This window comes from Podarcis pityusensis (genome assembly GCF_964106645.2).
Source record: "Podarcis pityusensis genome assembly, chromosome: Z".
NCBI lineage: Eukaryota > Metazoa > Chordata > Lepidosauria > Squamata > Lacertidae > Podarcis > Podarcis pityusensis.
In genome coordinates, this window is record NC_138044.1 from 43,928,772 (window position 1) to 43,951,035 (window position 22,264).

At 43.8% G+C, this 22,264-nt stretch overlaps 1 protein-coding gene and 1 long non-coding RNA gene across 5 annotated transcripts; one reads left to right on the plus strand and one right to left on the minus strand.

Annotated features, from left to right (window-relative positions):
* The first annotated feature begins 10,146 nt into the window (after window positions 1-10,146).
* Window positions 10,147-16,672, plus strand: LOC308468151. Its single transcript, XR_013981494.1, has 2 exons — window positions 10,147-14,663; window positions 14,699-16,672. It is a non-coding gene; the product is annotated as an uncharacterized lncRNA (long non-coding RNA).
* SLITRK2 (SLIT and NTRK like family member 2) lies at window positions 15,304-21,514 on the minus strand. Of its 4 annotated transcripts, none has more exons than XM_080990085.1 (3): window positions 21,164-21,514; window positions 20,374-20,586; window positions 15,304-19,356 (listed from the first exon to the last, which is right to left on the minus strand). In XM_080990085.1, exon 3 carries the CDS (start codon window positions 19,311-19,313, stop codon window positions 16,740-16,742), a length of 2,574 nt encoding a protein of 857 aa, XP_080846211.1. In that variant the 5' UTR covers window positions 19,314-19,356; window positions 20,374-20,586; window positions 21,164-21,514; the 3' UTR covers window positions 15,304-16,739. The 4 variants fall into 4 exon arrangements, with proteins under 4 accessions (XP_080846211.1, XP_080846208.1, XP_080846209.1 ...); XM_080990082.1 differs by having other exon boundaries at window positions 20,374-20,602; XM_080990083.1 differs by having other exon boundaries at window positions 20,374-20,602; window positions 21,160-21,514.
* Between the last annotated feature and the right edge of the window lie 750 nt (window positions 21,515-22,264).

A 22,264-nucleotide genomic window follows, 5' to 3' on the forward strand; every position in this document is an offset into this window, starting at 1 on the left:
ATATTTTTCCTCATTGCTTTCCTTATAGCAGAATGCCCAGTCTTTTCAGAAAGTGGATTTGTTGTGCAAGGCTTCTCCAGCAGCTTTAATTTTGCAGGTATGTGAGGGAATCCCACGCAAAGATCGTGACAGTCTAGAAGCTCCCCCAGAAGCCAGAGGAATGAGAATCCCTGACAGTTGGTGAAAGGACTTCAATGCCAGCCTAGATTCTTGACATTTTTTAACTTGCAAAATATGTTATACAAAGTAGTAGCAATTGCTGTATGGATTTAAATAATAATAACATAAAATAATAATAAGTCATTTTACAAAATGTACAAAGACTACAAATTTCAGCTTCTTGATGGAGAACTTTAAATGTTTAGCATGGAGCATATAAATCTCTATTTTTAATCCCATTAAGACAAAATCCTAAACTAGATACTTGCAGCCTATGGACAATGTTTTAATTTTGCACATTCCCGGGCATTTTTGAGGTTTCACAACAAATGCTAAATATATTTGTTGCATTTTACACAGACCTCACCACAGTCCATTTGGATTGTTTACTGAGTAAATGTTGGTCAAAAGGAGATGGGGGGAGGGATGCTTTAGCCTTTCATTCATGGAAATGCATCTCAGAGAACAAACATCCACTGGCACAGTTAAAAAGCCTATAAGGCACAGAAGAAAAGAAGCTTTCTAAGCAAATGCAAAATAAAATCAAAAGGTTTCCTGAGGAAGCCTTTGACTGTGGCAAAACTGCTCAATCTAGGATTTCAAAGGATGATCAAAACTATTTGCAATTACTCCTGACTTGTGCTTGTATAATTCTAGAATGAAAAAGGACTCCCCCTTCCTCCCTAAACACACACACACACACACACACACACACACACTCTGCTGCATTCCTTCTTTTGAAAGGGCATATAATGAAAGAAACAGATTTTTGTTGCCAGCATTCTGGCACAAGGGAAATGAACCCATGAAATTATGAATGGGTCTGAAATGGGAAGATTGTCCATTAAGAAGATGAAGAAAAGACAGAGCTGTCACTGCCTGGGCTTTTGGTGCAAACACCCCAACTCCCCATGTTGCAGAGATGAAAAAAAGAGAGACTCGTGTGGAGTAAGGCCCTTCTTCTTCCACCACAGATCTCTGCTTGATTTCAGGTTTGAAGCAAGATAACTTGTTGTGAGGAGGCTTAATGGATCGGGGAATAATTGCAGCACTGGTAGCCTTCATATGTTGAAAGTTATAGAATTGTATCAATTGACAGTGAGCAACTGAGTAGAATACGATATGTATGTGTTTCCCATATATCTGTACAAACAGAAATGCTACAGACTTAAAAGCAAAGCAAAGCAAAGCAAAGCAAAGCAAAGCAAAGCAAAGCAAAGCAAAGCAAAGCAAAGCAAAGCAAAGCAAAGCAAAGCAAAGCTGTTAATTCAGAGAGAGGTTTGGGATATCCTGAGAGGGTGCGGCATTTGCCTGATTCCTACCCCGGTCCTGATTTATTGCGAACTCTATAACCAGAAAAAGCCAATGGCTCAAAGAAGATGCAGTGTTGGGGGGGGGGGTAAGATCCAACCAATTTTGTATAGTGGTACCTCGGGTTACATATGCTTCAGGTTACAGATTCTGCTAACCCAGAAATATTACCTCGGGTTAAGAACTTTGCTTCAGGATGAGAACAGAAATTGTGCAGCGGTGGTGCGGCAGCAGTGGCAGACCCCATTAGCTAAAGTGGTGCTTCAGGTTAAGAACAGTTTCAGGTTAAGAACAGACCTCCGGAACAAATTAAGTATGTAACCAGAGGTACCACTGTACTAGAAAGAGGTCAGGACCATGGACAGGGGCAAGAGGATGGGTCAGATATAGGTGCAAGAATTTCAGGACCTTGAGCAGCAATCCTGCTGCTGAGAGGAGATGGAACAAATTGCCTCAACGCTGGCTTCCTGCAACTGCCAGAGCTTACTATTGTGGCGTGGAGGATCAAAACTCAAGTTTCACCATCTCAGGGCTGCAACACAGCAATTAAAGGGCCTCTTCACCTCTCTGGACAGCTGCTTTACTATTTTTGTGTTACCTACCTGATTTCCTTCTTTCTCCTTATTCTCCACCCCCTCAACTTCCTGACCACAGCCAATCAGAGATCATGCTGCATATATGGTATTGCCACAAAATGCCAAAGCTGATATTCTGACAGCATAAGTGAGGGCAAATAAAATCAACTCTGGATGGGTTCTGAAGGTGGAAGGGACACAATCACTACATCCTCCTAGATCAGAGGGACAAAAATTAGAAGTACTGCTTCAGATCAGCCCCAAATTTCTGAAAGTGAGGGCATCTTTTCATCTGAGGATTTGTTTTGGTTGGGCCCTAAAAGATAATCACTTTTTTGTGTATGTGTGAAGCTACAATGAACTCCCCAAAATAATATCCACTGAAAGTCTGTTTTTTAAAAAGCCATGTTTCTAAAAAGGAATAAATAGGAGCTTCTCTAAAGAAGACTATAAACTAAAATTGGGATCTATGATTTCTAGGAATGAAGATAAGAATCAGGAACTGAGGAAGGCATGTGCAAAATGAGGACTGGTTTTTGTGAAGCCACAAACCCAAGCTTATTCCTCTCTGCTAGCCACAGCACCATGTGCCGCAGGCAGCAAAAACATTTCATAATCATTTTCAAAGGCAATTTCATGTAAAGACAACTGCAATTAATCTTAGTCATCTCAAATGGCACCACCGGCTTATGTGGAAGACTTCAGCTTTCAAGGTCAAGCAGCATATTATGGATCGGTGTCATTTCCCAAGACGCAGAGGGTTCATTAGCAGGATCAGAAAGTGGGCAACAATGCACTGTTCATCTATGGAAAGAGGGTGTCCAGATGAAATCCTGAAAAGTGAATCATAAGCAAGGATTACGTTAGTGGTTTGAGATTGTTTCCCCACCCTTTGATAGTTTAGCACTTGCTAATGAAAAAAATGTAAGGTGTCCTGGCTCCCGCCCAGATCATAATGACAATGGCTTTGAGATGCAAAGGTTTTGGATATTGTTAAATGACCTTTATGCTCACTATTATGCACTTTAAATGAATGGTTAATTCTTGAATTGTTAATGTTATGTTGCAGTGACATTATAACTTTGATTACTTTGTAAGGTTATGCACTATTATTGTAGCCTGTGAACCACTTTGAGCACAGATTTGTGGGGAAAGGGTAGGTAAATACACTTGCTATAAGCCTAAGAATGCATGTGCTTTGCCATTCCATTATAGACGCTTCTATCATGAGTCATTTCTGGAGCTGCTGCCCAAATCCTTGTAATTAGAGATGAGACGAAAACTGAATCACTGGGAACTTCTGCATGCAGAGCATGTGCTCAGCCCATACTACTGAGCTGTACACGAACTAGTCATAAAAACCATTCCTCCCCATGGCAATCATGCAGAATGCATGCCTACAGAACAACCATTATTTCCTCCTTTCTATAACAGAAGGTGTTGTGATACCCCAAAGCATACTCGTATTTTCAGCCAAAATACTTCCGTATGACTTTTGCTAAGGCAAGTTAATTTATGCTTTTCATTCAGAAAATATCTACACACAAAAAAAAATAACCTGGCTAATTCACCTGGTTTATTGGCTTGGATGATTATTTATTTAGAAATTAAATATATCTGACTGCTTTCCCTAATCAGAAAAACAATCAGATCAATAATCAATATAGATGTAGGCAGCAATCATAAAGCAAGATTGCTGGGATGAGCAGTTGTTGTTTTGTTGTTGTTGTTCTTGTTAAAAATTGTATACCACCCTATACTCACAGGTCTCAGGTGAATTCACAACATAAAATCACAATATAAAAGCACCATATATATATTGAAAATAAAAACAAGAACAACCCAATAATCCCCCCCTCCCCAACACATTCAAAAGGGCACTGGATGTCATCAGACAAAGGCCTGGTTACAGAGGAACATTTTTGCCTGGCACCTAAATATATATAATGAAGGCACCAGCTGAACCTCCCTGGGGGAGAGCATTCTACAAATGGAGCCACTGCAGAAAAGGCCCGTTCTCGTGTTGCCACCCTCCAAACCTCTCATGGAGGAGGCATACAAAGAAGGGCCTCTGAAGATGATCTCAGGGTCTGGGTAGGCTCATATGGAGAGAGGCAGTCCTTGTGGTATTGTAGCCATGTGCATTCAGACCAGAATCCGTGTAATATGCTTAGGATGCAGAGGATCTCTAGCTCAGCCAGCTGATTCCCAGCCCAGCCAGGCTCAGCTGGTTCCCCAAACCTGTCTCAGCTGAAAATAAATCAGCATAACTTGCTCATTCTCATTCAGCCTGCTCATTTGAAGCTGGCTCAGCTGAGGCTGGTATGAATCCCCAAAAAGGGCATGACTCGTGCTGCCATACGTCCAGATTTCCCCAGACATTACTGGGATTTCAAAGGAAGAACTGACATCCGGGGAGGGGGGCGGTTTCCAAAAGGCGGCACTTTGTCCTGAATCTTAGGCAAGGCAAGCTCAACAATTTTGGAGTGTCCTGGTTTTTACTTTTTGAAATATGGCAGCCCTAGGCATGACTAAAGAGGGAGGGATTTAGACGGGACTCTATATCTCTTCAGCTCAGTCACATGACCTGGCAACCTGGTGTAAAACTATTTTTAAGATTTGTTTTCACTCTGCCAGGCTTAGGCAGAACAGCAGCAACCCCACTGTTGAAGGGAGGCTGGATCTGGTTTGACTTTATGCCAGCTTAATTTGCAGCAGCTTGCTTTATACCAGTTTATTGTGCATAGGATTCCTCCCTTAACAACTCATTTTCGAAAGTATTACATTTCTCTATCTGCGCTATGCACTTTTTAAAACAAAGAACTGATGCACATGCAAGAGAGAGAGAGAGAGAGAGAGAGAGAGAGAGAGAGCGCTAGATTTTGTTGTTTGTTTGTTTTCTGGTATACTTTTTGATGTAAAAGAGCTTTCTTCTTGCCCTGCCCTCCCCAGTGCTAAATGACATTTGCAATGTGCCGCAGTGGTAATTTAAAAAATCACAAGCTGTATCAGTGATTACTCCAAAAAAAGTTTCATTAACATTTTTACTATCTCATTTCACTCATGAAGAGTTTGAAAATCCAGCAATTGTATTCTAAGGGAAGGTCAATTTTCTTGAAATAAAGCTTTTATTTATGCCATTTTGAATTTTTTAATAGAAACTCAGGTCTCTGTCTCAGGTTCAAGCCTCAGAGGTTACACTGGCTTCCACAACTATTCCCTGAGTGCTACCGATGCTCCCTAGCCAACTCCTGATCAGCTTAGTGAGACCCACTTCAGTGTGCTCATGGGTTCTAGAAGGTTGGGAACCACGGATCAGGGTTTCAGCCCCCTGGAAGTGACATACGTATTTCAAACCAAATGAGGCAAATGTCAGCAAGGGATGCCAGCTGATACTCAGGGAGTTGGCAAGGGTTAGGGTAAATCTTGCATGCTCCCAATGGACCCCTTCACATGGTATCCATGGGTACTGAACACCCGAATAAGGCTTTAGTGAGAAGGTAAACATGTGTTTGGTCCAAGAGTAAGGAATTTCTGGCCCACAGTCCTAATGAGACCCACCAGTCTTACCCATCTGACCTGCAAGGCCATTTCTGCACAGCCACCTGACCAACACCTAATTTTATCAGGTATGGGGCAGGTCAAAGCCTGGCTCAGACAAAAGCACTCCATGAAGAGATTGCAAGACCCACGCAAACATCAGCTAATCTGTCAAGTCTTGAAGAGCCCCTGCAAGTTTTCCACAACAGTCAATTACCAGGCTTCTGCCAGGCTTTACAAAGGGCTCTAGACTACAGTACTTCATCTTGCAAGAAGGAGATAACTTGATGGAATATTCTACTGCACCACCACCCCAAAGATGGGTGTGGAGAAAATAAAAATGCTTGCATATAGAAAACTCATACCAGAGAGAAGCCTAGACTAGTACACTTCTTTCCTGATATGTTTGTTTGTTTTTGCTATTTTTATTTTTGCTATTTTTTATTCTGCTTATTTTGCAGGTATTTGATTTTGGAATGCAGGAGCAATAATAGAACCACAGAACTGTAAAGTTGGAAGGGACCACAAAGGATCTTCTAGTCTGACCCCCTGCAATGCAGGAATCTGTCATTTGCGTGTGAGGATGAGTCAATTCAGATCCCATTCACATACTCATATAATAATATGGAGTCAATTGGCAGGTTCATCTTTTGGCTAGTATGTGTTGAGGTATCAACTGATGTATATGCTCTGTGTAAGGCGAAATGTAGGCACACACACACACACACACACACACACACACACACAAAGCCTTTGCACTGTCTTCCCAAAGGCAGGTAAATAGGCACCCAGCTTGGGGAAGAAGGTGTAAATGCTCTCGCAGCATCCTAGAACCTTCCCACCTCCTTCCCAAAGCTGGGAAAGCACTAACTCAGCTTTAGGAAGGGGACAGGAGGAATGTATGACCCTGACAGAGCCTTCATGCCTCCTTCCCAAAGAACAGTGCCTCACTTATTGGAATTTGAGACGGCGTTCTCGGCTAAGCAACCAGTGTATACTGACCACTCGCACAACCCCAAATCCACTCCTGCATGCATGTGGGAATTGACTAATGAATGCATCCCGGCAGTTACTTTTTTTGGAAATGACAGCTGGCATGGATGGGCTTGGGAAAGTCAGGAATTCTTCCATGGCTTGGCTTTTGAATGAATACAAAGAATAATTTAAGAGTTTTCAAAGAGCACCTCTCACTTGAGGTGGACTTTTATAAGCACGCACACATCCAACACACACATCTGAGGCTGCTTTGGAGAAACTGCTGATCTCCAGTGTGATGGAGTTGGGTTAGACATCAGTACAAACCATGGTTTGGTGCTACATCTGAACTGTCCCTATGACATCTGCTATGTCAAGTACACTAATTAGAGAATGAGCCTTAAACTCTGTATTCAGAATTGAATAGTGGGGAAGGATGCAAGTTTTTCTTTGTGTTGGAGGGAATTTTTTCTTCTTCCTTTCCATCTGTGACTAATGAAAACAAGTTTGACCTTTAAGACTAAGCTGAGCAGGAAAACCTGGGAATGCAGAGTATTCTTCTTCCTGAGGAATGTCTTTCAGGGAGCCAGGGGTTATTTTTTCTTCTTAAAAAAACCACAAATTTTAATACCTTGCATTAATTTGAATCACTCAGATCACTAGTCCAACTTGTCCAGTACTCCTATTCTGACTGCGCATATATCTCTAGGTTAGTAGTCACAGATAAATCCTAACTTTGTTAGGAATCAGTCAATCAATAAATCAATCAATCAGGGGTAGGGCCTGCCAAGTCTTTCCATTTGGCCTGCAAGTACATTTTGGCCAAACTACACATACCTGTTCTATCCATTATGTCATATAAACCTTATGTCATAAGTACCTGACCTCAGGTATGGGAGGTAGAGCCAAAGGAAGATTGTGGGTGAACATCAGGACCTGTGAAGCTCTGTGTATGTCACTTTACAAGTTCCAATGATCAGCTGATTGGTGGGGTAGGTCTGTCAGGTAGATTCAGTTTCCCACCCCAATTTAAATAGTGTTGCCGGGGATTGAAGTTGCAACTTACTATGCACAAAGCATCTGCTATAGCACAGAGGTGTGACCACTTCCAAAGCATTTTAATCAAATATATGTCTTATACCAAGTCAGGTGATTGGCCTGTCTTGCTCAAAGTTGTCTCCCCTAATTGGCAGCGGTTCTTCAGGGTCTGAGGCATTGTTCATTTTTAAAAATCTAATTCCACAACCTATTCTGAGCTGGGATGTATACATTGCTGTAAGTGGCAGGGTATGGAAAGTTATCATTTCCTATTCTTGTAAGTCACATTGATGTCTATGGGAGAAGGTTAGCTTTACCTTGAAATAAATAGGGATGAATAAGAACTGGTAGTTTTGGCTTCAATGTGCCCTGTTTGCTTGCTTGCTTGCCAGCTATATCTAAATGAAGAAGAAGAAGAAGAAGAAGAAGAAGAAGAAGAAGAAGAAGAAGAAGAAGAAGCAAGCAAAACCCTATACATTTATGGTAGAAACACTAGGGATAGTTAGATCTGTCCATGTCAGCAGCAAACCTGTTCAATCATATGTCCATTCCAGCCCATTTTCATCTCTTTTAAAAACAACAGCACATATTTAAATTGTAGACATTGACCACTAAAAGTACAACACACTATGCATTTTCTTAAAATATGCATTTCCCTGATACATTCCCACCTAACATTCATGTTTCTGCATTTCTCCCTAAAGTACATTTTTTTTGGGGGGGGGGGCTGAGAGTTGTGCTGTAAAATTGAGAGAAGTGTGCAGTCTGAAGCAGAACTGCCTTCTTATCCTTGTATTAATTCAGGCAGTGAAAATTTGCTCAACTTCTTAAAAATATGGACTGCATTACATTTTCCAGAATTCCTGGATTCCAGTCTACAGTGTATACCAAACGCCTGGGTACTACTTCTCCACTGCAAATCCTTGTTGGGAGGATGTGATTTGAAATGCAAGAACAGGCAGATAGCAGAATGGTGTCTGATTTCTTCCGATCCTTTTCTTCATTATATTTCTTATAGACTCTCTTTCCTGGCCCTTTTCTTAGCTTGGGAACCTGAAGAGTTAGACTACTTCAAAATGAGATTCTTCACTATGGTCGGAAAGGGTATTCATTCAGTGGTCTAACTTCCATTAGCAATTCTCTCAGTAGCCATCAGTGGTGTTGGCCTGTAGCTTAAAAGCAGACCTTCCTTTGAGAACAGTGGGGGCTAATGGTGATGTGGCCAGAGAGGAATGATATCTAAAATGGCTGGATTTCTGCTTACAGAGGTGCCCCTCCCCCTCCATCAAATCTTTATTTTCCTATGATCCTAGGATTTGGTTGGATTGTGCTGACACAGTCCTGGATTGCCCTAGGTATGGCTGAGTCCACCCAGAGCAGGATGGGACCATCAGAAGAGGAGGCAGTCTGGCAGTTAAAGGAAGGTGACAAAGACACACAGACCCCCTATGTGCATCTCCTTCTCCCTCCTGATTAAACATGTAGTGGGAGACACCCAGGTCAGGTTGGACTCAGATCTCCCAAAGCTGGTTTGGGGCCACTGTGAAGTGCCAGATCAGATGGGGCATGTATGCACAACCCTAATATGAGTTTTCAGGGTCCCTGGTTGTACCATCTTGGACTGCAGGAAACAGATTGCAAGTTTTGTGTGTGTGTGTGTGTGTGAGAGAGAGAGAGAGAGAGAGAGAGAGAGAGAGAGAGAAAATGAAAAAGAGACGAGAGTTCCAACTTAGCTTTCTCTCTGATATGCTAATTTCCTAGGTATATGAATTTTTTTTTTATGTTTCTCCTATGAGGGAATATTTAGCCAAGTAATCCGATTCCTGCCATCTAAATTTGTATCATCCAGAAACAGTTGTATTTTTTCATTTGACATTTGCATGAACTAACCTTGAGTATAATCAGAATCCATCAACCTAGCCTCACCAAGAACATATTACTGAGTCTTTGCCACTATCCTGTCTGCATTCTTCGCTGTTGCTGATGGTACATGTGTATGTGTGTGCTAGTTATGGGAATGAAAGAAGATCATGGCTACATTTACACCATGCATTTAAAGCGTAGGATACCATTTAAACAGACATGTTCCCCCCCCCCCAAAGATTCTGGGTGCTGTTTGTTAATTGTGCTGAGTGTTGTTAGTAGGGTTGCCATATGTCCTATTTTTCCAGGACACATCTTTTTCAAGATTAAAACTTGTCTCTAGTCAGATTTTTAAAATTGGGCAAAATGTCAAGGTTGTGGGTTATTTTTTTACTTTGTTTGTTTGTTTACAGTAACCCAAGAAAAGAAGAAGAAGAGTTTGGATTTGATATCCCGCTTTATCACTACCCAAAGGAGTCTCAAAGCGGCTAACATTCTCCTTTCCCTTCCTCCCCCACAACAAACACTCTGTGAGGTGAGTGGGGCTGAGAGACTTCAGAGAAGCGTGACTGGCCCAAGGTCACCCAGCAGCTGCATGTGGAGGAGCGGGGAAGCGAACCCGGTTCCCCAGATTACGAGTCCACCGCTCTTAACCACCACACCACACTGGCTCACACTGAAAAAATTCCAGTGCATCAGACTCAGATCTAAGCCACCCAGCTAAGCTGGTCTGCAGCAGAGAATCACAACAGAGCAGCATCTTAAACTAGATACATACTGTATAAATCCCTTCTCTTGTGGATAAACTTAAAGGATGCTGGCTCAGCTACATGAAGGAGTCTGGGAGGGCAAGAGTTAACATCCCCCTTCCCTTAAGGATAGTCCATATGTACATGTTAAACAATTTAATAAATTGTTCTGTGCACACTTACGTTCTCTGCACACTTATGTGAACATGAGCCCAAATACTTTCATGTGGCAAGCGAAGGAGCAATATGTTATTATTATTATTTTGTCGTTGAAAGTTAAAAGCATTGCTACTAGCAATATATCACAGCTTCTATAGCCAACATATAGTAGGGGTATTTAAAATGACAGTCATCAAAGTGATCAATTGTTAAGAGTAGAAGTCGGCAAATGTGTCCTCTTTTTTGCTCTTCAAAATATGGCAGCCCTAGAAGCCCCCATTCGTCTCAGAGAGCTACAATTCCCAGAGTTTCCTGCGAAGAGAGGTTGATTTTTAGACAACTCTAATAATTGTAGGTCTGTGAGCGGGGAGGCTGGGTGGGATAAAGGTCTCCTAACAGCTCTCAGCACACTTAACAAACTACAGCTCCCAAAAATTTGGTGAGGAAGCCATGCCTATTTTAAAGTGGAACTGTAGTGCTTTAAATGTATTGTGTGGATGTAGTTGAATAGTATATTATCAAACAACAAGTCTTTGTCACTATCCAGCCTGCATTGTTAGCTGTTGCTGATGTGGTTTGCATGATAGTGTGGGTGTAGCGGTGGGAATAACTTATACCAGAGCATATTTGAAAAAAAAAAATATTTTCTAACCCAAAAGAAGAAACCAAATATAGCCCCTTCTTCAAATGTCCTGCTCAACTTTATTCTGCATTTTCAGTTGATTCATAGAAGTCTCATTGCCTTCAACATGCTTACACTGCAGCAAGCTATGTGAAGCTTTAAACTAGCCCTGAGATTATTAGTATTTCTTTTTTTTCTAGAAGAGTGAAAATAAATAGACCAATGCCTCTTGCAAAAATAAATGTTTACTTGAAACACTCTCTATGTAAAATTGGATTGCTCTCATAAGACAGCAACAGTAATAAATGCAGAAAGGAGAAATATAGAAAACTGACTTACCCAATGCCTTATATATATATAAAACCATTCTCTACCTGTTTTTCTCAAGCTATTTAAGTGAGAAATTTGTTTTGTTAAACCCAAGGACAGAATCACTTATCAGATGCTTTCAGAAGTCCTCAAACAAGGAGCTCACTGAAGGTCAGATGCCATTCCAGTTTAGTACTCCAACTTCTGCTAATGGGGTACTATTTTCCTTCTTGAAGTCTATATGGGTTTGGAGGACTGTTTCCCCAACCAGCTCTTCCATTATTAAAGTCAATCTAATGGGCTGCAAATGGGGAGGGACTTCTGGACTCCAAATGCAAAGAAGAAGATATGTTCAAGAGAGTGTTTATGTAGATGTCGCGTTAAGCCATGAGAAGATCACTTGATAAATCAGACTCTCTCACGAGGCCTGTGTTTTGTGCCCTAACATAAGGCTACTTCCTGTTGGCACCACTCCAATTAAAACAGCTTTGACTGCCAGCATTTATAATCAAAAAAATCTCGTGGCTGAAGATTGTTCCCAGTTGGTAGATAAGATATAATCAGTAACTGCAAAAGCTTGAAAATTCCATCCAGCGGGGTCCAGTTCCCTACCCGCATGATAATAAAAGGATTATTATGTCCGGTAACCTATTTATGAAAAGGAAACAGTGGACTCCTTTCAGAAGCCATCAATTGCTTTAATAAGGAATTGAAAGGCTTGCCCTACTTTATATGCTGAGCACCATTCCAGTTGCATAAGGATTTACAATGGACCAAAAACAAAACTGGTTTTGTTGTAAATAAGAGCAATTTGTTGGGAAGAAGAAGGTTTGGGGGGACTTCCATAATTATGTTTGCACCTAAGAAGGAGGCAAATATGATTTAGAGCCTAATAAGGAATTATCAAGCTTTGGTTAGTTGCATGAGGTTCTGTGTTCTAAGGAAATGAATAGGTGTTTGAAGCAGCCAGGAAAAAAGATTAAACTGAAGACACAAACCAAAGCATAGATGTAGAGAAGAAGGACTGATATTAGGCTTTTTTTTAAAAAAATGGCCCAAATAAAATTTATATTAATTTTTTTTCTGCAAATATGTTTGCAAAATGTTGGAGTTAGTTATCCCAACTTGTTTTTTAAGCAGCTAGAAACAATGAGCTGTCAGGATGAAAATAAGAAATCCTATAGAAAATAGAGTTCCTGCTTATGTAAAGATAGAGGAGAGTAAAAGGAAGATATTGCCTGTTTGTTTTACAAACAGAGTGGTAAGATGTTTGCCCTTGATAGAGAACAGCAAGCCTGAAACATGTAGGGACAAATTTCTATCATGCATTAGGATTCTCTCCTCCTGGCTTTTGTTTGCTTGTTTTGCATTTTGTGTAGATTTTGCAGGAGCCGCCTTGGAAGATTGAGAGATGGAGGTACAAGTGTGCCAGGAAAAGGAGAGAGAGTGTCTGTGTTCCCAGGCTGTGTTCAGTCCCTCCCCCTCTTCCTCCTGGGCAGTGCTTAATGGAGATGTGCTAGGCTCAGGAAGTCACAGCATCTGACTGGGGAACTTTTCCACTGGTGCAGAGGTGAAGAACATTTTTGGCTCCACCACTGGCCAAATCTGACAGGTGGGCAGGACTGCAGAGACTACAGGGATACAGAAGCAAGGGGAATGTGGCAACCAGGTTGCACACTGAACAGCACACAACAAAAGGTGGAGAGTAGTGTTAAAGGATGGAAGTCAAAGGTTTGGGACTTACAGTAAGTGCTGATCCTTGGGTCCCCATGTACTAGTATTATTGCCCTTACAATAGAAAGCAGCGCCACTGGGCTGCAGCTATGGACGGGTGTATCTTATCAATTTTGGTTCCTCATTTTTCCAAAATCAAATTCAGTTCTCCACATTTCTGCAGCAGTTCATGACTGCCCCTGCTCATGAAAATTTGTCAGCATTTTAGTGCGAATTGCTCTGTAAAAACATATCATTTGCCCAACACAGAAAACTTTTGCAAAGCAGTTTTCTCTAATATAATGCATTTCTGTGCACATTACTTGATTGGAGAACTGCATTGCAGAATTCAGTGATCTGTGAATTTTGAGGGATGGCTGAGTTTCAGTTCATGTATCATTTCAGAAAGTTGATAATTATGTAGGTTCGCCTTTAAATGTGAACTGAACTGAATTTCTGTCCCTCCTTGGTTGCAGGGCATGCTGAAAAGCATGCTTCTAGTGAGACACTTCACCATCTCTGTTTGCTCAGGGACCTAACTTGCATATATCATTGCATATGCACATTCTATGCGAATCTGTATCATGGGCAAATCTGCAGCAAATATACACAAGGGACCAGAACAAGACTGGTTTTGTTATAAATAAGAGCAAGTCATTGGAAAGGAGAAGGGGGAGAAATAAGTCTTTTAAAAACCTAGCAACACTCTTGGAGGAGGGCAGACCTGCTTCCTGTTCTCAGCAGTGACTGTGGCACCACAGCCAATTTTTCAGGTGCTAGAGGTGATGGGCACCTGGATTTCCACATCCCTACCAACAGAACCCTTTGATGTTATTGGGAGAATTAAGCAAATGTGTGACTCTCTCTTACGGGAATCAACAAAATGTAATAGATGCTAACATTTGGGTTGTAGCACACCCCCCAGTTACTTAAAACATATGCCATACAAAGGAACAAGAGCCACCAACTGCTACTCAGGCAGCAACACCAGCAAGGGAAGATCAACCTGGCGTAGGACTGGATGCTCTCATATAGCTCAATGGTGTGTTATGTCGCTGGGAAACTGATTGCCCTCCTCTATCTTTTCCATCCGCTGTCCTTTCCTTGTGGATCTGTCTTTGTACATTGTAAGGCTGATGGCAGGGATAATAGCAGTATGTTACTATTGAGTTGTAGAATTACTAATGTATTCCCTCTGTGCAAGGATTTCTGCTTGCAGAATGGAACTTTCCCCTTCCCTCCCCGTGCACATCCTAAATCTGCTCAATGCCCCCCCCCATACATCCAGAGCATATATGGAAAGGCATAAGGTATGTGTGAGGAGAGGAGCAGGTGGGGAGGACTGTTGCACAAGCTGACACCTATATCTATCTATAGTTGTATCTGAACCCTCACCATGAGAAGCAAAAGTTAGCAGTTGGGAAGTTGCGTTGCTGAGCATCTCCTTTCCCTGCAGAAGGTCCCAGGTTAAATCCCCAGCATCTCCATGGAAGGCTGTGAATGCCCCCTGTCAGAAAGCCCGGAGAGCTGACAGTGTAGATAGTACTGAGGTAGATGGACCAATGACCTGACTCCTTGTGAGGCAGCTTTGTATGTTCTGAAGAGTTTGGTCATTTCTTCTGTCCAATTAACAGCACAAGTCTTGCCAAGGCAACACCAAAGTAAAGCCCATTGAGTTCAATGAGGCTTAGTTCTAGATAATTTGGTATAGGTGGGAAAGTGAGACAGGAGGACCCAAGTTCTCCAAACAGCACACAGCAGCATGGCAGTACTGGGAGAATCTATGTGTTCTTCGTGCATTTCTAACTGGAGCAATTGGTGTAGGCTTTCAGAGGTGTGTGGGGAGAATGGGAAGGTTTTGGATACAAGGATCCCTGATCCAGCCCTTGAGAAAAGGAATTACCCCTTTTGCCTCTACTATCCTGCAGTGGTGAGGAGAGAGGCCTGCTGAGGTAAGATCTCTTGTCTCTGTAAGCAGACCTCTCACTTTCCCTTCAAAGAAATCAACCCAGAACATCCTTAGGGGAGGTTGGTGTTCAACTAAATTCTCCTTAGGGAATTTAGTGGGCCACAGTTAAGCATGTACATTGAGTTCAATGGGCCTGCTCTGAATAAGACCAACATTGGATGCAGACCTACTGACCCCTGGTATACCCTCCCAGGCATACAGAATTGCTGCCTTTGATATATGTTAATTCCTTGTCATTTTTCTGATGTGTATGGATGACAGGGTGTGCGTATTTAGATTCAGTAAAATCTAACACAAAGGAATTAGACCCAGGACACTCCGTAGGTTTTCTGCAGGGAAAGGGATTTTAATCCAGTTCTACTCCAGACGCTGAAAATCCTCTGCAAGGTTGTCCAAGATTAAACAAGCACTTTCCTTATTCAGGGTGATATATGGAAATACCTACTGGTAGACATGCTTAGCATAAATAAAATATTATGCCTGGAAAGAAAAGGGGGGATGAAGATGCCCCTCCCCCGCAGTTTAAATTTTATCCTCCAGCATGAGTAAGGTAAACTCCTGTCATTAAACGTATAAAAATATCTAATTTTACTGCAGAAAAAAATATTTACAGGTAGAGAGTAATGTTCTCTTAATTAGACAAATAACCTGGGGAGGGGGGAAATGAAAACACTGAAAACTACAATGGTGTTAGGAGTTGCAGTGTAGCAAAGATGGGATATTGGTTGAATAGGGTCCTTATCATGTTAAATGTCTTTTTATTAATGAACTATCACTCCCAACTGGGGCAGCAGAGTGCCCCAACCCACTGCTAATTTTTTAGCTGACTGCAATCTTCCAGGTAAAAAATAACAAACCTGACATGGGGAGGGGAGAAGATGTTGATGGGGGCTGGGAAAGAGTGAAACTTACACAATTTACAATTCAGTCTATTTTTAAAAAAGCCTTTGAACTAGAATCACTTAACAAAGACGGGCTGATTTTTGCTGTCAGTGAAACAGCAGCCCCTTTCAGCTGAATGCAGCCGACACATAAGAGATCTATTTTTTACATTTCCTTCTTTTTAAAATAATTTCAAAAAGAAAAAAATTACACAACACATTAAAATAGATTCAGGTTTCTCAAAGCTAAGCGCAACACTTAAGTAATAAGGTACTTAAAGTGCAAAGGCACTTTAATGCCAAAAAGGGAAAGGAAAAAAGAAGTGACGCCCTGTGGCTGCACTTGGTAATTGAAAGAGCTGTACTGACAATATTATTTACAAAAAAAAGGGGGGGGGGGAGAGAAGAAATGGTCTAAGTCTGGGGAGGAGAGAATTTTTGGAGAATATTTATTCCCTTTCAAGTGTATGGGAGGGGGGAAACTTCCCCCCAGCATCCTTTCACTGTCCTATGTCCCCACCCGCACCCCGGAAAGAAATGTAGGCAAAACTGCTCCAGTAAAAACATTAAGGTTCAGCCTCAGTCCCCAAAGGGCTGAGGGATGGGATGTGGAGAAATCCAAGCAATAACTTAAAAGGGACATAGCAGAAAAAGAAAAGCACCCATCGTAGCCCTGGCGTTGTAGAAGGGTTGTTTGAGAATTTAAAATGTGGAAACTCTTGAGGATTTGACACATTGCCTTGGTCTGTCAAGTTCGGAATTGGGTTAGTGTTTCCTTCTTTCTTTCATTCATTTCTTTCTTTCTCTTTTTTAAAAAAAGACTTCTCCCCCAGCAAATGAATCCTCAGCCCAGCCTTCCCCAACCCTGGCTCCACTTCACAGCTGACTTATGGCAGTTTGTTTCTCCAGAACTTCGAGGTAGTCTGGTTCAGTCTGTAGTTTCTCTTGCAATAAAGGAAGTTCAGGTTTGGATTGCTCTGAAAAATATTTCCGGGGAGTCCCGTACAAAACTGTTTTATTTATCCTGTCCTGGTTTTGTCGCCTTGACTCATAGGAAGGTGTGAACTGTCTTTTGGGGAGGGTGCAAAAGTTATAATGGACCAGGCTTCCACTGGGCAGCTCCTTGACCCTCTCCACTATGTTTTGATACAGCAGCTCCGGTTCCCTCGAAAAGCCCTGTTTCTCCAGCATTTCTGCTGCAGTGATGGTAAATGCTAGGCTGGCAGAGTCCTCTTTCTTAGGCTCGAGATTACTGTAGCTGTACTCATGGAGATTCCTATAGTAAGCCACTGGGTCTCCTTCTTTCTGCATGTAGATGGGGTTCTGGCACATCTGGCCGACAGGAGGTGGGATATAATTATATACATGCCCTTCTGCTTTATCGTGCGCCTCGCTATTGTAGCACCCATACTGCAACTGGAAGGAGCTTACGTCAAGATTGTTGGCACTGCTGGGAACGCTTGGCATACTCTTGCGACGTTTGAGAACAAAGACAAACAGACCAGCCCCAAAACAGACAGACAAAATAAACACGACCAGAAGGCCCAAAATTAAGACAGAAAGAGGGACTTCAGTGCGTATTTCTGGATAGGAGCTGGGAAAAATACTGAAGGCCTGTGGTATGTCTGTGTTCAGATTTGGCAACAGAAAAGAAGAATCTAACAGATTGGGGTTCTCAGGGCAGATGGCCTCCTTGCTCAAGGTCTTGAGATGTGCTCCAGCATGCTTGGTTGGAGAGTCACAGATGACTTCATTAATAACAACGGGGGTCCCCAGCTGCTGGTTGTTTTGCTCTGTGACTCTTTCAATCCAATTCCTCAGCCCCATGATGTCGCAGGTACAATCCCAAGGGTTTTCTTGGAGGTCAATCTGAATCAGAGCTGAAAGCTGGTCAAGGACCCCTCGCACTGGCAAGTATGAGAAATGGTTGTTCCTCAGGTTGAGTCTGGTCAGGGTTGTGCCCCCAAACACATTGTCAGGCAGGGACCTCAGCAGATTGTTGTTCAGAAATAACAGGTGAAGGTTCCCCAGGGCATCAAAGGTACGTGGCAGGATATCCTTGATAACGTTATACTCTAAATAGAGGTACTGCAGGCTATACAGCCCTTCAAACATGGAAGGGTACAGGATCTCAAGGTAATTACCATTGAGATAGAGTCGGCGTAAACTGGTGAGGTTAGAGAAGGCACCTTCTTGAATCACTGCAATCCTGTTGTTTCCCAAATGCAACAAATCCAATGAGCTGTATTCCAAGAGATCTGTTTTGTAGACAGTTTGCAAGTAATTACTTGTGAGATAGAGTTTCTTTGGACTGCTGGGCCTTGGGTGGAGATCAGAGATGTTGCCAATTTTTTTCTCTTGGCAGTTGACATTCAACCCACTGTCAGAACTTTGAGAAGTGCAGACGCAGCCATTTGGGCAAGTGAGTGGCACTGGGGACTTGGTCTGGTAAACCATGATAGGCCCAAAGATCTGCCTGTCTTTAGACACTGTGACCCGTGGAGTTGGGCGATTCCTTGTTTTGGGTGGGCGACTGGATTTCGGGGCTCTGGTGGCACCAACGGCAGAATTAGTTGTTGGGGGAAATCTCTGGGCGTGTGTGTCAGAGTGGGAGGAATGCTTCTCCTTCTGGTTGGAGTCACCTGCACTTTTTCGTGGGCAAAGATCCTGCCTTGTGAGTTGGGTGACATCTTTGCCATGCAACCGGAACGGAGTCTCACAGACTATCTCCCCTACAAAGACAGTGATGGTGTCCAGCCAAGCCTTGAGAGGCAGGAGGTCACAGGTACAGTTCCATGGATTCTCCTCCAGCTGGATTTCCATGATGCCTCCAATGTGTTCCAGGACTCCAGCAAATGGCATCATCTTCAGCCTGTTCCCTCTGAGGTCCAAATGAGTTAGCAGGACAAAACGGAACACGTTGCTGGGCAGTGACAATAAGAGGTTGTCATTCAGGATCAAGACTTTCAGTTTGTTGAGCTTGCTGAAAGCCCCAGCCTCGATGGCGCTGATGTAGTTGTAGTCAGCCTGAAGGTACTCCAGGCTCTCCAAGCCTAGGAAAGTGTCCTCTCGTAGGGTTTCCAACTTGTTGTTGTTGAGGTGTAGCCTCTTAAGGGTCCGAAGGCCTACAAAGGCCCCAGCTCGGATCTCCTGCATGTCGTTGTTGCCCAGGTGCAGGGTCACCGCGTTGGAGTAGTTGACAAACTCATTTGGGTAGAGGCGAGTGAAGGCATTGCCATTGAGGAAGAGCTGGCAGATCTTGGATGGTGGCGGCACGAGGAGGCTGACGGTCGTAAATCCCTTGTTTTCGCAATTAATGTTCAGCACGTTCTCCTTCTCCTCGCAAGGGCAGCGGCTCTTGCTGCAAATGTCTTTGGCAGGCTTGCGGCTCTCTGTCGGCCAGATCCCAGCCACTGTGAAGACACTGAGCAGCCAAGCACCCTTCAGCATCTTTATGCTCCGTCCAGCCCAGCTTCTGCGCGGACAGGCAAACCTGGAGGGAAGTGTGGAGGGAGGAAATCAGAACCCTGGTTAAACAACAACAACACTGGCAATGGCCAGCTGGCAAAGTAGAAAATTCAACAGCTTTGTGTGCTAAACTTGGCATGCATTTCAGGGCCTCCTTTCAACAAGAGGGCCCCTGCCACCTTTCACATGTCCCCTGCCATCTTCTTGGTTCCTGACTCTCATCACCTTGATTCCACAGGCTTACAGTCTGTTCCCTCTATTATTTGGTCTTCTTTACCAAGCTTTCCTGTTCTCTGCCAGCTCTGCCCACCACCCCTGAAGTCCTGGGAAGGGGATCAGAAAGATGTGGGAAGCATTAGCTTGCTAACAGCCCCATGTCCTACTTAACTCGAGCATCCCAGCTCTCCACCCTCCATCAGCCAGGTTGTATTATTATAGCAATACTTCCTGACCTGACAGTTTTCTGGAGTTCATTTCTGCTTTTCCTCTTTCACCCTCCTCTGAAAATCCATGCACTCCCCACCCCTCCCTTGCCACTTTTGTCCAAGGCAGGAGCTGCGCTCATCCCCCACAGCTTTACCCAGCTAGCCCTGCCTGCTTCTTTCCGCCTCCCACATTTTCACAGCAATCAAAAGCTCTCAGTGCTGTGGAGTAGACTCTCAGCCCCATAATTTCCATCCCGATCACTCGCTACCAATCCCATCAACTCATCAAGAGCTGTAACCAACGCCTTGGTTGGGTCCTGTCATCTTCCAGAAGAGCAGGAAAAATTAATCAGAGAAAAGAAATCTTGCCTCTTTCTTTCTTTTGATCTGTCTGTCTCACTCTTCTTTCCTCCTCCTTCTTCTTTGTATATAATTCAATTACTTCCTAGTTTACCCAATAGGAAGGTTGGAAGGAGGTACGTGAGTGTAATGGAATTGATGTTCCCCCCACAAACACTTTAAAAAATGTTCTATGAACCTTGCAGACCCAGGAACCTTTTGTTCTTAACACTCTCCCTCCAAAATTTCAACAGGATTTCAGCACAGCCTTAAATTACCTGACATAGATGGTTATTGGGGGTGGGAACTGAAGTCCACTCCACTTCTCTCACCACATGTTTGATGACTGTAGACCTTGCTGCTGTAAACCTTTTGACCTTCTTTGCTCTCTTCACTCAATCTTTTCTAAAACCTATTCCAGCATTATTATTTTTGCACCTCTAGTTCAGGGAAGGGAAAATCCAAAGGAAGCATCATATCCTCTTCCACCTCTTCAATAAATAAATACTGTAATTGTTTAAAGAAAATCAGACATCTGAGAATCCCGACAAAATCTAAGCATTTGAGAACTCTGCACCCCTAAACTCCCCCCCCCTTCTGTACAATTGAAGCATCCTCACACCATGGGGGAAGGAGAAAGCTGAAGGGACCAAAGTCAGCTCCAGACACCCAAAACTGAACTCTCCCCCCCTCCCCGTGCCTCTCCCCTCCCAAATCATTTGTCCTCCTGAACTCTCCAGTGCCCTGCGCTTCCTTTGAACCACTGCCTGGCTCCTCTTCCGCAGAGAAAACAGGGGTTGTGGGGAGATCAAATACGACTTGAGACCCCTTCTAGCTCTCCACCGCCCCACATCTCCCTCAGATCCCTTGTCCTTCTCCACTTATGTTGGTTTTCGCAAGGTCAGGAATACTACAGAAATAATACACCGCCACCCCCCAAAAATCCCCTCTCCTAAAAAAACCCCTCTAGCAGCTTCGGGTGAAAAGAGCCGAGGCGGAAGCGGGTTGGAGGGGGGTGTTGAAGGAGGCAGGCATGCTGGCGCCAGAGCCAAGGGCTGCGGTACTCACTCATCAGGAGGAGCGGAGCCTGCCCTCCTTCGCCTCTTCGCGCAGCCACGACGCCTTCAGCATCCTCGCCTGGGAGCCGGAGGAAGCGAAAAGAGCGCCTTGCAAGAAGGTAAGGAAGGACCACAGACGGGATGGTTTTTTTCCCCCTCCTCTGTGACTCTCTCTCCGGGGGATGCTCAGCGGGACCTTTGCAAAGCCTCCCTTGCTGAATCGACTGCTGGGATAGGCAAGGCTGGGAGCAAACGGTAGACGAGGCGTGGGCAACCGGGAGAAGCAGGCAGCAGCGCTCGCTTCTCGCTCTTCAGCTCCGACGGCTGCCAAAGCACTTTGAATGGGCAGCCTTTTGGCAGGCTCGCCTTGGACCGAGCTGGGGGCTGACGTCACGCGCGGGGATGGTGTTGCTGGGGCAGCCGGGGAAACACGGGGCGGAGACTCTCTTTTTTTTGTTTGTTTGCTTAAAAATATATTATTAATAAAAATAAAGGCTAGATTCCCCCCTCCCCCCCACTCCTGTCGCTCTTCCAGACTGGCACAAACGACTGAGCTCTTCCAAGGCTCCAGGGTCTCCTTCACTCCTGTGGACCATCATACGCGCGCACTCACCCTCCTCCGGGGAGGGAGGAGAAAGGCAATGAAAGCGAATTATGGACTCTGAGCGTGACGGGGGAAGAACCCCACCACCCGCCCCAACTCCACTTCTGTGCTGTTGGCAGAATTCGATCGCGGCTCTTCAAAGAGCCTAAAGAATCGCTCCGCTGGATCAGATCAAAGGGACAGATCTCTTCCCCCCACAATAGCCAACCAGATAGGAACGACAAGGAGCTGTCTTATACTGAATCAGAGCATTAGTCCATCTAGCTCGGCATCGCCGCCACTAAAACCAAGTTCTCCAGGGTTTCAGGCGGGGGCCTCTTCTCCGCAGCCCTACCAGGCGATGCTGAGACCTTCTCTAGAGACGGAGCCTGGGACTTTCCTGCATTGCAGGCGGTTGGACTAGATGACCCTTGGGTCCCTTCCAACTCTACAATCCTACGATTCTATGATTCTCCATTCAAAACAGATGCTCTACCACTTTGAGCTATCACTCCTTCCCTCCAGCAA

Excerpts from the sequence above, each read along its gene's own strand:
- SLITRK2 (XM_080990084.1), bottom strand. The coding sequence starts at position 19,313 with ATGCTGAAGGGTGCTTGGCTGCTCAGTGTCTTCACAGTGGCTGGGATC.